Raw genomic sequence first — 16,874 nt, forward strand, 5'->3', positions numbered from 1 at the left:
TACAAAATAGTAGAAAAAACTATTTAATGTTAACCTACAAAATAGTAGAAAAAACTATTTAATGTTAACCTACAAAATAGTAGAAAAAACTATTTTGTACCTTTATTTGACTGTATATTTGACTGTATAAAGAAGATGGTCAGGGTTGTAGTCAAAAAAGAACAAAATACTTTTCACCTATTTATTATCCGACGTTTCGCCCCACTTTGTAGGGCTGTTCAAGACCATCTTCTTCAACCTTTATTGAACGTAATCCGGACTATCTTCCTATAAGTAATCAATTATAGGAATATAAGGCAATAAAATATTATAATATAAGGCAATAAAACACTCTCATCAAAATAATTTATATATAATGCAAATTTTTACTTGAGACAGATTTGTTTAGTAGTTATAAAAAAACATCTATCTGGTCTCAACATTTTTTTATTATATTAATACTCCAACTTTTTGGCCATCTTCAAACATCTATCAATAAAATTTTTTTAAAATACTATCTGTTCCTTATAAATAAATTTTAAAAACATCATGAAAATAGGTTATCAACATATGGCCTGTTTTTGTATGTTTGATGACTTTTTTTATAACTACAAAATAATTTATTTTTAATTACAGTTAGTTTGATCTAGATCAACTATATGATTTACTAAATACGAGCTGGTGACTAAAGAATAAATAAATTCAATATCATCAATAGATGCAACACCAAATTGACGCATCTAGAAATTTCTGAGAGAAATTTAATTGCAGATTTAAGTAAGCCAACCAATTTCATATAGAATCATTGCTATAGATATAGAGTTGTCAATCTGTAAAACTACTGTTATACAGGCATACACCCCGGTGGAAGATGCAGCAGCCTTCAACAAGGTTCAGTTCTGTGATGATTTCCAAAGGACAGTAAATGAAGCTAGGAACTAAGGCAGAATGATAATGATAAGCAGAGATCTTAATGCTAGGACTGGAAACGATAAAGCACATGGAGTGATGGGTCCATAAGGAGGAGAAAGTGTGCTCAATAGTAACGGCCAAAGACTCATAGAATTCTCCATAGAAAATAATATGTTCACAGGCAACTCTTGGTTTAATCATAAAACGATCCACAAGATCACCTTTGAGAGTGGAGGAGAACGGACCATGAAGAAGAGCATCATTGATTATTTTATATTCGCCTGGGACCTAAGAAGGCTCTTCACTTATATAAAGGTCATAAGGGGGGCATAACTAAGCACAGACCATAAACTATTTACAGCAGATACAAAAAAATAATCAAACCAAGAGAGATTCAGCAAATCATATGATCGGATTGATGTCAGCAAGCTGAAAACTGAAAATAAACAAGAATACCGGTAACTGCTCGAAAGTTGCCTCCAAAAAGTAAACGGGGAGAGTACGCTGGATAATCTCTGGAATTGTATTCTGAAGTATCTGGAGAACAAAAAATAAGGCCCCATACCTAGAAAACAAAATGGTGGAACAATGATGTCAAAAGAAGTGTCAAGCTCAAGAAGGAGTCCTGGAAAAATTATAACAAAACTAAATTACATATTCATTGGGATGAATATGTCAGAAACCGAAATGAAACTAACAGAATAACCAAACTAGCTAAGACGAGGACTTGGGAGAAGTTTGGTCAAGAGCTTGAATAAAACTGTAGAGAAAATATTAGGAAGTTCTATCATATTACAAAAGCCTTTACGGGTTAGAGGTCAAAACCAGTCAGGAACATTCAAGACATGAATGGAAAGTTGGTAATCGAAGAAAAGGAAGTGCTGGAGGTCCAGAGGCAGTTCTTCCAGAGAAATGAATGAACGTCTTCACCATAAGTACAGAGACTGCAGAAGGAGAGATAGAGTAGAGGACACCTATTGTGAAGATATGGACGATGCAATCGGGGAAGATGAGGTGGAGTTGACAGTAAACAAAATTCAGCAAGGAAAAGCTCCAGGACCAGATGGCATAGCTCCAGAATTTATAAAATATGGCAGCAATGAAATGATTAAATGCCTTCAAATGCCGTTCCGGAAGATTTGGAACCTTAAGTTGCTGCCTCGAGAATGGGAAAATAACATCATAATCCAAATTCACAAGAAAGGTAATCAAAGTGAATGTGGTAACTATAGGTCAATATACCTATCCTCAGTAGTGTACAAAATATACACTAGGGTATTAGAGCAGGGACTGTGGGGTATTGTGGATCAAGACATTGAAGAAGAGCAAGCGGCTTTTAGACATGGAAGACAGACCCAGGACCACATTCTTTCCTTGAGAATGATAATAGAGAAAGCATGGGACTGGAGAAAGGAAGTCTATTTGGCATTACTGGGCCTGAGGGCGGCAGTAATGGTACAAGCAATGATACCATACTGATAGCTGACTCTGAAGAGGCTCTTCAGACATCCTTGGATGAATGGAATGAGGAATTGAAAATAAGGGTTTGGAAATAAACACTAACAAAAGCAAAATTGTGTGTGACGGAAGAGAAAACGCAGAGCCTAGGTGTAATGGTGAATCCCTACATATGGCCATATTTTAACTTTTAAAACTTAACCCAGCTACTTCATAAATTTTACAAAAATCACTCGAGGCCATTTTTATTCAATACGGTACTTTCTGTTATTTTTCGGTTTTTTTGTATTATTTTAATTTTTTTGGTTTCACCATTTCCAAATTAATAGATATTTGGTTAGGTGAACTTAACAAATTCCGGTGTGTTAGTGGAGACTGAGTAAATCTCAATATAAGGTGTACCATTTTAAATTGTAATTTTATCTCAGATACTTGAATTTACAGAACAAAAAATGTGAAATCAATAGATAAAAAAAGAAGTAAATAACTTTGTTTGAACATCAGTCCACTATGTAAAATATATTAGTAGAGAGAAATGTTTTATTTTACAAGCAGTACAAATATATTGGGTTGCTATAAGACAGAGCATATTAATCGGTCTATCATTAAATATAATACAAATACTTTTTATATATGTATATATAGTTGACCATAAAAATTGATATAAGAAGATGGTCAGGGTTGCGGTCAAAAGAGAAACAAAAATAGTTGTAAACTATCATATATATATCAAAAGAGAAACAAAAATAATTGTAAACTATCATATATATATGATACTTTCTGTATTATCTGTATTATATAGTATAACTAAATATCACAATACAGTATTATTTTTTCTGGCATTATGACACAAAATTTAAGTCTGGAAAAAAATATCTTTTACAACAACTGCACACAGGGTGATTAATTTGATACACAGGCATCGGTGCCAAACTTCTACAAAAGAAGTAACAAAATTGGCAGACAAGTCAATGACCAAAAATGCTTTTTTTGAACTCAGCGGTCTCACCTCTAAAATGGATAGAACTGTTGAAAACCGCACATCAAAAAATTAAAGTTTTTGAGCATTTTTGTAACCAGGATGAAAAAATTGACTATTATAATTATGTTTAATTCATTCATAAACAAAAATAATGGAAAAATATTTACAGTAGCCATTACTGCTATGGGACTAGTACCGGTAGCACTCGCAACTTGATGTTCTACCAAGTAGAACATGTATTCATCGTACAGTAATCTAATGAGGTGGAAAGATCCAAAGCTGGCAGCTGATCTCAGTGTTAAATCTCTGATTACCATCGAACTGAAACAACAAGTAGTAAAAATTTTTCAATAAAGTGAATTAAAAATAAAAATGCTTGAATAAAACTTACATATTTAACTAAAGGGACATATTTATAATTATAGGAATATATTTTAGAAATAATTAATCAAGGAAAAAAAAAACTACATCACTAGTCACTTTCTGATGGTAATACTGCTTTCCTCAATCAGGGTAAAATTACTATAGCAGCAAGATCAATATGATCACTTTGATTGTCATAATTTTATCATTATTTAAATATTCAATTGTTTTTAACAGGAGGAAAATAATAAGCAATAAATGTATGGAAAATTATTTGAAAAAGTTAGGATTTTATTAATTAAATAATATGAAAACAAAGCTAGAACAAACCCTAGAATAGAAATAGTAAGTTGGTAGTTGGTTTTACTACTCATTCATCAAATCGATTACCATGGATACTTAATATGAGTAGTAATAAAAACATAAATAAATGAAAGTGATTTTATTTCCAATAACATATAAATCTAATTTTTCTATATATATGTAATTTTTTAGGGAAATTATTGTTTTATAACCAGGGCCCAAAATCCTAACGGTTTTCTGAGTGATGGAGGGTCTTATCTCAGACATAAACAAAGATTTTAAAATATAAATTTAGAAAATGCTTTGAATGTTCACTGCCAACGAGCGTAATGAAAAACCTCTATCTGATCAGTACTAACTGTCATGTATGTTTCCACAAATTGTACTTCAAATCAACTAACAATCGAATAGCGATTTTTCCACAACATTAGTCGAATTGATGAAGTATGTTAGTGAAAACAGTCAGTACTGGTCGGCCAAAGATCTTTTTACTACACTGTAAGGCATAAACCATCGGAAGCACTGATGGGAATGTGGTTCGGGGGAGTAAAAATATTGAGAGGTACTCATTTTGACTACCATTAGTATTCAACTAAAACTTCAAATTAGCAACATAAATCTAAAACTTCAAATTAGCAACATAAATCTAAAACTTCAAATCAGGAGCATAAAACTAAAACTTCAAATTAGCAACATAAATCTAGAACTTCAAATCAGGAGCATAAATCTTTTTGTTGATATGATAATAAAAGAATAATAAACTTTTTAAAAAAAACACTGAATTCCTTTGCTTTTTCTATAAAATATAACCTAATTAATCCCCATATGAATAATATAAACTTTCAAAAACTTCATCGATTCATAATAAAATAAAACAGTTTTCAGTTGTTACCTATAGAATGACCACTTGAGCAGAAGTTGTCTCGCAGCAGCAGAGAAACCTCTCCTTCCACGGTAAGGCTTCAGAACTGAATTAACGACAGCTTTAAGCCAAGATGCCCACTCTTCAAGAGAGTTCTGAGTTTGAAGTGTCGTTTTAAAATCAGCCTCCAGTCTGGCAACTAGTCCACCATCGCATTCACAAACCCAAGATGCCTATATCAATATAATACAAATGAAATAAAAAACAAAGTTTAACTCACAAATTAAATGTGTTATTAATTTTAAAAAATACTTCTATTATTTTGTAATTGAAATATTTTTCTATATACAAATTAAATACCTTGAGTTTTTAATATAGTATTTTACAATAATAATAATATATACCATAAGTTTCTTTATTTGTTTAAATGCTTTGAACAATTGAAATTACATTGAAATTAACTGCTACTTGAGACTTCACACACAAATATTTTGGTTTCTGCCACAGTATTAATTCATAAATGTTTATGGTAAGAATATCTACAATGAATACAATAAACTTATGTAGCACATTTTTACATACATTTAAATAGAGAATGCGACTTCAAGAACTTTTGAGACTAAATATAGACTTGAAACTAAATCTAACAGAATTATAATAAAATACTATTATCTATACTTACTCAATCACTGATTTCAAAACATCTCAAAAACTATACCAAAGCAGCCAAAAGTTTGTACAATGTTTATATTAAAAAAAAAAAAAAAAAAAAGCTGGAAAATTATTTCGAATTGAAGTTTTATTTTATACCTGTTCTTGTACGTTATGGAAATCAACCCTATTCAAGTCTGCCAGCATTTGGTTTATCTGGACAGAATTTTGAAGAACAGCACGAGCAGCTTGAGCGAGGTGATTAAGTGATGTGTACCTTCTTAATGTCTGGCCGAGGGCACAGACAGCAGATACCTGAAACAGAAAAACAATTTGGATTATCATAGAAAACCTTTAAATCAAATTTTTCATAGGATAAACAAGACACATTGTTAATGAGCTAAAATTTATTTTAAGAATAGTAGTAGCATATAGACTCACTGTTTCATCCTCTACGAGCAGCTTTTCAGTATTAGTTAACTTTTTTACCTTTCTATTTAATGCTTAGAGCTCTTCTTCTCAGCCAAAGGCAGTTTGTGAGAAGGCAATTCTTCTCTTTTCTTAATATGTTCACCCTCTTAAAGAGTGGATGAATTTTTCCTTTAATGTTGATCAAAGGCAGTGTTCCCATCCAAACCAGTGCTCCATGAGGACTTATTATATGATAGTTTTATCATTAAGCTTACCTTATGTTTGAGTATTAGTTGAAAGATTTCAACTGGTAAATTCACTATCACTGTGTCCCAAAATGCTCTTTTAAGCAACCTAATTATCCTTGGAAGAACCTCCCTTTCCTCCAAATCGGGAATGGTGATGGTCCAGGCATTAATAAATTTTTGGCTTAGCAGACCACAGACTTCAATGGATTGGGTCAAATCATTGATCTAAGATATGATGACAAAAGTATTAATAATAATATTGCGGTTCCATCAAAATCCCTACGATCAGAATTACTACAGGAATACCCAATCTACCCACTCCAAACTGTGGGCTACTGGTATTTCTTATAAATTGTTAGTTTAGTTTATAGTTCTTATGTTGTTCTTGTAGCTTATAGTTCTTACGTTATTTTAGTTCATATTTTGTCTACAAGTATTTCTGCTAACAAATTTCTCTAATGTATTTTTGTAATTCATGTTTTTTCCACTTGCGCTAGTTTACTAGGTGTCGAGACCAGGCTCTAGATGGTATGTTTCTTATATTAACTATTTTTTATTCTTTTTCTTACAATCTTCTACCTCTCTTCCCTTATTGTTTCTTCCTAACCCACTTTCATAAGTTATGTGCACTACATCTAATTACTGTTATTTTTCTTCCTTACTACTCTAAGCTTATATAACTTTATATCTACTTCTTTAATTTTGCCATTCTTCTTACATATTCAATTAATCATATATAAGTTTTTCTTTATAATTTTTTTATATTACTTCAATTTTAAATAATTTCCAATTTGTACATTATTTATTTAATTGATTTTCTTATCTTTGGTCTTTATTTTTTCTTCTTTCATTTTCAATTTTAATATTACTATATTCCCATACAGTTTCAATATTATTATAATATTACACTAAACATTTTCTTCAGTACTACTCATATACCTATATTATCTGTTACCTTCTTATATTTCTTGTTATTCTGTACTTCATTTTATTCATTATGGTTGTTACCTTGCTTTATGTTCTTAGCCCTTTATTGCTAAAACGATGTTACTAATAATAAATTTTTACTTATTAGTGTTCTTCATTGACTGAACCCTCGATCATCTCCTCCTCATACTTAAATAATAATATGATAAACAACATGACTGATTGTGATAGTGAAATTCAATACTAAGAATTAAATAAAAATTGAACACTACTGGTTTTTTTAGGTAATTGACAAATATCTTATCGATAATGAAATTTCTGAAGTGAATAGGATCAATGTTTAAAATTCCTTAGCAAAATGGTAAAATGTCATTCAGATCTTTTTATAACTCGGCAGTAATAGCCATTCATCAATATAAAAATGCTATTAAACAATTTCTAGTTCTAAATTAAGTTTACAGTTATTAGTACACAATACAATACAAGTCAGCAAAATTATTCAAGGTAGGTATTTCTCTGCTCATCTCAAGTTAGCAACTAGTATCTTTAGATCTTTACTATCAGGATATTGTCTTATATTAGTATTGATCTTTCAAAGGATTTTTTCTAAGTCTAATTGTTATTAACAAATCAATTAATCATACTTTAATATCAACCATGTCAGGGGGGCATCCAACCATCGCAGAAGATAACCATGATTCAAGGCCTTTGGCAAAGTTCCTTATTGCCTGAGTAAGGGAGCCTAAAAATAAAGTTAATATTAGCTATTTTGCTAACAATTTTTTATTGAGACCAATAAATAAATTTTTAATATTCATAAAGGAATACCATGAAGTAATGTTTATGCTCCAAATGATTCTAAATACTATCTCAACCATTAATCTCTGGATTAAATTTGTAATGTAATAAATTACTTAATAAGCTAATATACGCACACACATATATTTCATATTGTTTCTGTAAAATTTGAGTTAGTTATTTTTTTTTTTTTTCTGAAAGAAATCACCCTTTTATGATTACTTTGCTTTATTTCAACATCTGAACAAAGTTTCAGGCAGTTTGCTCATTATCCAATTCATTGTTTTTAAATTATATGATGGACATATGTAAAAAAAAATTTGTATTAAAAATTTAGAATATAAGTTTAAAATTTTCCTTGTTTTCTATTAATCTTAAGTGTAGTAACTGTCATTAATATCATAATATTTTTTATTATTATTTCCATCACTCCTTTTTGGATCATTTTACAAGTGATAAGTACATTAAAATACAATTAACTAATAACTTTTTTAACTGTATTAAGAGAGAATTTTTAAATTAAAATTGAAGTTAAGAATATTAAAAGGGGTAGAAGTAAGCGAAACACTTCTAATCTGGATCAAAAAATTATAAAAAATTGAAACACTTCTGTTTATCCCAACAAATATTGCTATCAAATATTAATTCGTGGAATAATTACTTTTTTAACATGTAATAATTATACAAGTAATAATAACAATAACTATACAAGTCAACAAAGATAACCATTTTTATATAATATATGTCCATTCCTTTCTTATTCTAGTATAATACTAACTGTTTAAAATTATTGATTAGTTCAAAGTTTTAAAATTGATAATATTATATTAATTTATTATAATGAAAAAATACTAAATAATCACATACTTGGTATAGGCCTAAGAACATCTGGAATAAGAACTTGAACTAAGTTTTGGTAGAAAAGAAAATCAACCCGCTTAACAAATTCCTGAACAGGTCTCAATTTGGAGATCATAAAAAGCTTGGTTCTGAAATAAATAGAAATTATAAATATTTCTAATCTAAAAATAAACGGAACAATTAAAATTCATATGAAGAAAGTATCACCATACTAAGAATAAAATTCATAACTTACAGAACAATCAAATTGATAAGTAATAAAAAACATTTTGAGAGATGAAATGTACCATGAATGAAATATATCAAGAGCAATAATACTTACCAAATACCCTAACTAGTTAAACCTCTCTATCTGCTCAGATGTATTTTCTCCAATACCTATATCACCGCAATTGTTGGTGTTTCTTTTGCTAACCATATATTTTATTTTATCAGTATTTACTTCAAGACCTAGTTTCTTATTAGATTTTATGGACATAGTTGTATTTAGTTTTATAGTTTCCTCATCCTCACCTAGTAATACCAAGCACTGGTATTTTACCACCTAAAGTTGAAACCTCTTTGGTATGCATCATATTTCTAATAACATATTCTAGAGCTAGATTAAATAATATAGATGACAGAGTAACACCTTGTTTTAAACCCAACCAAACCTAAAACTTCTTGGAATAATGATTACATTTTTGCACTTTGCTAAACGTTTGGGTCTTACATAACCACACAAGATTTACTAAACGACTTCACCTAAAACCACATTGACAGTATGCGATAATTTTCTCAACATATTCTGTGATTCAACTAGTTAAGATTAATGTAAATATCCTATCCTATAACAAACAGGAAGGAGTGAGATTCCTTGTTAGTTCTTACAATCCGTCCTGGGTCTCTTTTTTTTTGTGAATTTGAATTAAAGAATTATATTCCCTCCATTACTCTGGGATTTTTTGGATTTTCCAGATCTTTTTAATCAAAAGGTGTATTTTAGAAACTCCTACTGCACTGCATGCCTTGATTATCTGGAACTAAGAACAAGTTATCAATATTTATAACTATTTCCTATATTCAAAATAGTGCCAAGTGTTTGTACATCAGGGTGGAACATATTTTACAATGGGGAGCCCTTGATTCTATACTGCAGAGTTCTCAATAATGCGTGAGGGAAAAGCATGGATAAAATATAAATGGCTTGCATGCTGCAGTCCCGTTAACTCCAGACAGGCATACTGAGATAACGTCTTTTATGCTTCTTTAGGTAATACTGCTAAGGAGGGCATTAAAAAGTGGGAACCTTGACCCTTAACTTATATGAATAAAAACTTCTGATTATTTTCATTTAAATAAAAAGTCCAATAAAATTTGGACATGTAAAATCCAACAGTGTTTCTTAAAATTATAAAAATGTCTACTGGGTTAGCTAAAATATTTGATATTTGTATACCTTATTTCTATCACTATATTAGAACCTTGCACAGATTTTATCACCCGCATTGCTTGTGGTGGATGTGAGGATGGTCTGTGGACATTCCTTGAAAGTGCCTTTCACCTAAGTAAATGGACTCACTGACCAGCACGGAGAGCAACCTCTTCTTTTCTCCCTCACCCCAAGCTTGCAGGAAGGTGTGACATCGGATTGAATGCTCTACTCTCATATTTTAAGTTCACAAAATACCACAAGTTCATCCAAGTTCCATCAAAATACCACCTACTGAACTAAATTGAGCATCTGGAGGTAAACTAGTTCCCCATTCAGGTCTTCGAGTGGGGACTGCTTCAGATGATTCATAGCGCAAGTTGAAAATTATAGAATAGACTTAAGTATAGGGATTTGGAACATAAGAAGTTATAATATTAACAATAAGAAGGGCAAAACATATTAAATTTACTTTGAAAGATATTTTTCTTCTTCACATTCATCTCCATTGGTATTTTCTTGAGATCTCCAGAACTCTCGCCAAAGTGTTTCAATAGTGGCAAATTCAAGATTCACAATTGCATCTAAGAAAGCCTATGAACATAATTGGCAGTTATTCAAAAGTTAATAATTTTGAATTTTAATGTAATAAAAAAAAATAATAATAAATAAGTAATTATTCACCTCACAATGCTCTCTATAAATTGACCTAAAAGTATCAATGTCCTCAAGCGAGCACATGTGTGGTAATGGGAGACCTGGTGGAATTTCTACTTCTGGTAGTTCAGGTATGGCTTGAGAACTATCACCAAGGTACTCCTAATTAAAAAAACAATGAAAATTAATAAAAACCTTAATAATAAACCTTAATAATAATAAATATATAGAACGGTACCTTAATACAGTAATGTATTACCTGTAAAGGAGTAGCTTGAACGGGCTCTTCCAATTTAGTTTGGGAAACTCTAAACCTCTTGCCACCTCTTGAGCTTCCTTCCTCGCCACCCGAATCTTGAGACTGGCATAACAATGAGCTGCTAGCTTTTAACCGAATACCATAATAGTGGTACTTTGAATTCCCTCTAAATAAAAAAAAATATAAATATTAGGATATAACTGAATTTAAATAATATACTACTTAAATAAGATTCAATTGGATAATTTATAAAATATTTGAACAGCTAAAATAAAGATTACAACATATGTGCCACTATTCAAACAAAGTGATATGTCCAATGTAAATCTAATTCCCTTTCTTAATTTTTCATAGCTAGTATACTTTACAATGTTATATTTTTTAAGGTATTATAATTTGAATACCATTCCACATCATCTTACCCTGTACCATAAAGCTGAGAATCTTGAGAAAATCAAGAATATATTGATATTCTTTGAGTTTCACAGAACATGCATGAAAGACAAGACTTTTTATGCTAGTAGTAATTAACTTTCATTACACTCCTTACAAATTTTTACGGTATTTGTAATACACGTATAAATAAATACAAGCATGATTACTTTTAAAAGTTAAAATATTTCAATATAATAAATGACAATGACTTAGAGGCTTACAGCTATACCATCTCCTTTCATTTTTCGTAAACCAATTGTATTGAATCAGATGCCTTAAAAGAAATGAAATTTTTTTAATTCAGAAAAAAGTTACCTAACAACTAAAGACTGTTCAATAATTTATAGCACATATTCCTTTTAAAAGTTTATATTTACCTTGTACCAAGGCGTCGGGTTCTAAGACCTAAGAAAACTGAGCGAATGAGTTTCCCAAATGATGCAGCATTAACTGGATCAAGTTTGTTTTCATAACAGTGCCTTAAGTAATGATTGTAGAGTGTAGAGCGTGGAAGTGACACACCTTCAGCCGTTTCATAGTTTTCTAGAAGCCATTGTACCTAAAGAAATAAACATTCCCATCAAATTCCAAATCAAAATCAAAATGAAAATGAAAACTTAATCAACCCTACAAGAGACAGAAGATAAAACATTAGCAGGTCAATAGAATGAATGAAAACAAAGAGCATGCCTGTATTTTTTAAGTTTGGAAATTTAAAGAAGCAAAAGTTTTTAACTACCAAACAATTAATAACAGATGAACCAAAGCACCATTATTTATTAATATTAAAATTAACTAATTGCATCATTTTCATTCATATTTCTTTTGGATTCATATTGTCATACTCCTTGGTAGAAAAAAAAAAGGGTCTTTTATAAATTTAGAAAACAATTGGGAGAAAATAAAAATACAATTGACAATTTTATTGAGGAAAATAAAAATTTCTTGAGCTGTATGGAGTAGAAGTGCGCAAGACCAGGTCACTCCATTCTCAGGCGATTCATTATGTTCACTTAGTCATGGAATCCGTTTCCTCAAATCACATTAATTTTAAGAGTAGTATATTATTATATACCATGTGTTATTACTAATGTCATTATTTTTATCTACAATTTTTTTTAAGTACTCATTTTTTTTATTTTTACAACAAAAATTGTATTGAACTACCTATTTAATAAAACAGGAGTACGTAGCAAACAAAAATTACTTAAATACTTCCCTGCTAGACATTTACTTTAATAAAACCTTGAAGATCATAAAGAATGGTGAATATAATTTCTCAAATCGAAAACTGATATCAAAATAGCTTATTTTAGAATGAAGGCATCAAAATAAATAATAGAATTGGTAACAATGATGAGTAGGTGAGAGAGCGGGAGAAACAATAATTTAAAAAAAATAATACATTTTAATTACTTTGAAATTTTTTTTTCTTTTCTATTCATTCAAATAGTCGACTAAAAAACTAAAAGGAAATTTTGAAAAAATTGTATAAGAGTAAAATCATTTCTTACAAATTAAAACATAATTCCAAAATCAAGTACTTACGGTAGTAGGAGAAACACGAGTAGCATGAACAATGTTGGGAGCATTTGAAGCAGTAGTTGAGGAATCTGGTGTGGAATCAGAAATTTGAGATCCTCCACCGCTGGCATTTACAAGGTAAGCCACATCCTGGGATAGCGTCAGTTAGTAATAAACATGCATTATGATGTTAGTGAAACAACAAAAAGTCACCCAGGTTAAAAAGCCATTAATGATTAAAATTAATTAAGCAAAAGAACAAACATTGATTAATAAACAAAACTATAAACTTGGATTAATTAAAACATAAATCTAAACCTCTATTTCAAAATTAAAATAAATAATTTAGTTAAGAAAAACCTAAGATACAAATGACAATAATGGATAAAAACATTAATTTTTTTAATGAAATAACATTCTCTTGAGTAAACATACCTGGTTCAACAAAATAAACAGCAAAGTTTTCATAGTAAAACCTCACATTAAGATAAAACCTTACAAACAGTATAACCATATTTCAATTAAACAATAGCTACAGAAAATGTAACAGCACCAACAATGGAATCAAATCTTAGAAAAGATAAATTCTACCTTATTCTATTAAAAATCAATAGTTCCTTATCCAAGATGAATACTCAACACAATTAAGGAAAGAATGGTTACTTCCCTCTTTAAAAAATACAACTAAAAAAGTGGACAAGTAACCCAAATAGACCACAAGACTTCCCTTCCTTCTTGATTTCAAGTTTATTTAAATAACAGAAAGAATTTTTGAGGATAGGATAAATATGCCAAAATATAACCAAGGAAGCTGATACTGTCAAATTGAAGGAAGTAATCCAATTAAAATTTATTTAGTGACTCATAACAATACACTTATTAATAGCAAATAGAGAGCAAAATAAAGTAAGTCATTCAAAGATGCAGGTTGTTACCGATATGCTTAGACATACAAGAGATAGTTGACGAAAAAATTAGTTTGATGAAAAGTATCTAACTCTATAAGCAAAAATATCTTACAAAAGCCTCTAATTCAGAAGAATCCAACACCGAGAAAAAAATATTCTTAACAGGAAAACAAGTAGTGAAAAATTCAAGTACTAAAGAGCATACAAAAGAACATTTCAAGAAAAGAATAGTAGGAAATTTCAGAAAAAGGTGTAAGAAAAGTGAAATCCCGATGCTCGATCTCTTAAAATTCCTGAATAAGCCATTAGGAAATTGCAGGATCTTTATGACAAGGAATCTCAAACAAAAGAACGAGAATATTGTCAAGTCCAGCCAGCTTTAATGCTTCTACCTTTGGCTTTGCCTGAACCTGGAACTCAGCCAAAAGATAGAGTAACAATGGTAAGACTACGGATCAAGGATGTAAACAAAAATACATCAACCACATAAAATCAAAATAGATAAAAATTGTAAATTACACAAAGGTCTAGAAGATCCACACCACATCATATTCAGGTGCAAAAAATAAAGAGTACTACGAATAACACATGAAGAAGAAGGTATATTTCTAAAAAGAATAGGCAACCAAAAGATTATGAAGATTATAATGTTTTTTTATAAAAGCTCAAAATTCATTTTACAAAAAGCAGAATTTAGTAAAGTGAAACTTAGAATTTTTTTTTACTTAACATATTCTTTCTTTTTCTTTTCTACTTATTCATGTAAATTATATCCTTTTTGTTTTACAATTTAAATTTAACACATTAATCATTTACTAATTAAAATTTTATCTGAATTTTGACCATATAGCATCAAGATTCCGTGCCAAATCTTGATGGTTATTGAAAAAAAAACATAAAAAGACTTGTTACATCTATGACTCTTGACAAGATGAAAACATGGCTAACTTAAAACTGACAAGCAAAGAAATTTTAAGAAGCTCATAATTGTTAATAGGTGATTCAATAAGTGCCACCAGAGATAGAGGTAAAACCTCCTGAGGAGATTATTAAAATTAACAACCACAAAGCTAGACAATACTTTCTATAAATTATGGCGATATAGATTTAGATCTCAATTAATAATGAGAAATTCTCAATGAAATATGGAAGTATAAAACCATATTATGTATAGGCGGTTGACTCTATGTCAATAAGAAGGAGATGGTCCAGGTTGTGGTAAATAAAAACAATTAAGAAATATTTTCAACTAATTCTTAAAAGCAACCCGAACCATCTCCTAATTAAACTATATTATAACAAGTTCACAAAAGAAAGCTTACATGGAATGTACCCAAAAGTTATCAAATTTAATCTATTCAACATAATATTATTGAGGAATTTATTTTAATAACTAGTATAATAATGCTTTACAAAAGACTCATTTATTCCTTATGCCAAGAGATTATATTACATATCTATAATTTAGTTAAACTATGTCATATAAGATTACATATTCAATTTTCTAGCTTAATTAATTTGAATTATTAAAGTCATAAATAGTGTGTATGTTAAATTAGAATAAAATTTTTCATCACAAAAAAAAATAAATGAACAAATCAACATCAATCTTACTTTCTTCAACCAACTGATAAGTATACTACCAACTCAAAAGAAGCATATGCTTTAAGCTCATGATATACGAGAAACCATTTTGCCAACAACTTGCAGAAAACAACTTGAATGAACAGCAATTACCAGTAAATGATACACGAAATACGGTAAAGGAAGTTTGGAAACAGTACTCGTTAAATGAAGAACATTTTCAACTAGATATAAGAGATCTCAGTAGAAGATAACTGCGGCCTATTCAAACCAGAATCAGTTTTTAATAACTCCAGCTGTGACATAAGTATGCTAATAAATAACGTAACGCTATCTCCATTGACTTAATTATATTGGTAGTTTCTAGTTTTGTAAAATTATAAAAAACAATTCTGTATAGAGCAGGGAAACTGAAAAAGGTAGTATAATGCCTTCGCTTAGAACCATAGTAATATTTTAAATGACTGAATCAGGTATTGCATAACCCATAACTAAACTTTTCCAATTACCATTAACTCTTAATAATTTCAAAATGTAAAGATTCCTATCCAGAAATAATACAATTAAATATTTATAAATAGCAAAAATATTCAGAACAATAAAAATTATATAATAATTAATGAAATACTTAAGTGAAATATTAAAATAATTCTAATATTTTAAAAGTTAATAGAAAGCATACATAAGCATAAATTTAAGAATCATTCAATATGCAAAAATAACTACATTTTGATACTGCTAATTTTTAGCAGAAAAAGATAAATTTTCTATATGAAAATATTAGATAAACACCTAAATAAAATATCAAGATGATAAGATATTATTACACCAGAAACTGAAGAAAAGGTGATATTTGAGAAATAAGAAACTTCAATAATTGAAAAATGAAAAGTAGGTAGAAATGACAATGAAATGAAAAGAAGGTAACAGAAAAATTCACTAAATAATAAATGATTATGTCATTTCATTAATCAATATTAAATCAAATCTCTGTTTTTTTTTTAAGTATCAAGTAATTATAAGCCATAACACCAAATTGGAACCCACTAAAAGCATTAGTTTTGAAATCATAAACACAAATACAATTTTCATGAGGAAAATCATTCTAAAATAAATAAAAACATACATCAAGCATACATTTATTGTTAACTTTTAAAAAATAAAACCATATAATGATAAATTAAGAAAAACTTGAGTTAGATCAAGGTAAAATGGGAAGATCCTGTTATGTCAGTAGAAACCTATATTCTAAGTTTTTCCGAGCTGAAATCAACTCCTACTCTTCTATTTTTCTCTCAAGAAGTAATAAATAAAATTTTAATCCATTGTAATGGACTGATA

At 29.5% G+C, this 16,874-nt stretch overlaps 1 protein-coding gene across 10 annotated transcripts in view; it reads right to left on the bottom strand.

Moving 5' to 3' along the window:
- The window catches only part of Rfx (regulatory transcription factor Rfx), a 43,111-nt gene that overhangs the window by 809 nt on the left and 25,428 nt on the right, over nt 1-16,874 (bottom strand). For 9 of the 10 annotated variants that reach the window (XM_014425804.3, XM_014425801.2, XM_014425798.2 and 6 more), the window contains 10 exons: nt 13,066-13,191; nt 11,895-12,076; nt 11,083-11,248; nt 10,851-10,985; nt 10,639-10,760; nt 8,762-8,883; nt 7,741-7,838; nt 5,670-5,825; nt 4,890-5,092; nt 3,499-3,652 (listed from right to left, as the gene is read on the bottom strand). In XM_014425804.3, coding sequence (XP_014281290.1) covers nt 3,499-3,652; nt 4,890-5,092; nt 5,670-5,825; nt 7,741-7,838; nt 8,762-8,883; nt 10,639-10,760; nt 10,851-10,985; nt 11,083-11,248; nt 11,895-12,076; nt 13,066-13,191 — 1,464 coding nt within the window. The remainder of the gene's footprint in view (nt 1-3,498; nt 3,653-4,889; nt 5,093-5,669; nt 5,826-7,740; nt 7,839-8,761; nt 8,884-10,638; nt 10,761-10,850; nt 10,986-11,082; nt 11,249-11,894; nt 12,077-13,065; nt 13,192-16,874) is intronic. The other variant, XM_014425800.2, reaches the window with a different exon arrangement.

Source organism: Halyomorpha halys, unplaced genomic scaffold (assembly GCF_000696795.3).
Source record: "Halyomorpha halys isolate HHAL.00 unplaced genomic scaffold, Hhal_1.1 Scaffold533.1, whole genome shotgun sequence".
Classification (NCBI taxonomy): domain Eukaryota; kingdom Metazoa; phylum Arthropoda; class Insecta; order Hemiptera; family Pentatomidae; genus Halyomorpha; species Halyomorpha halys.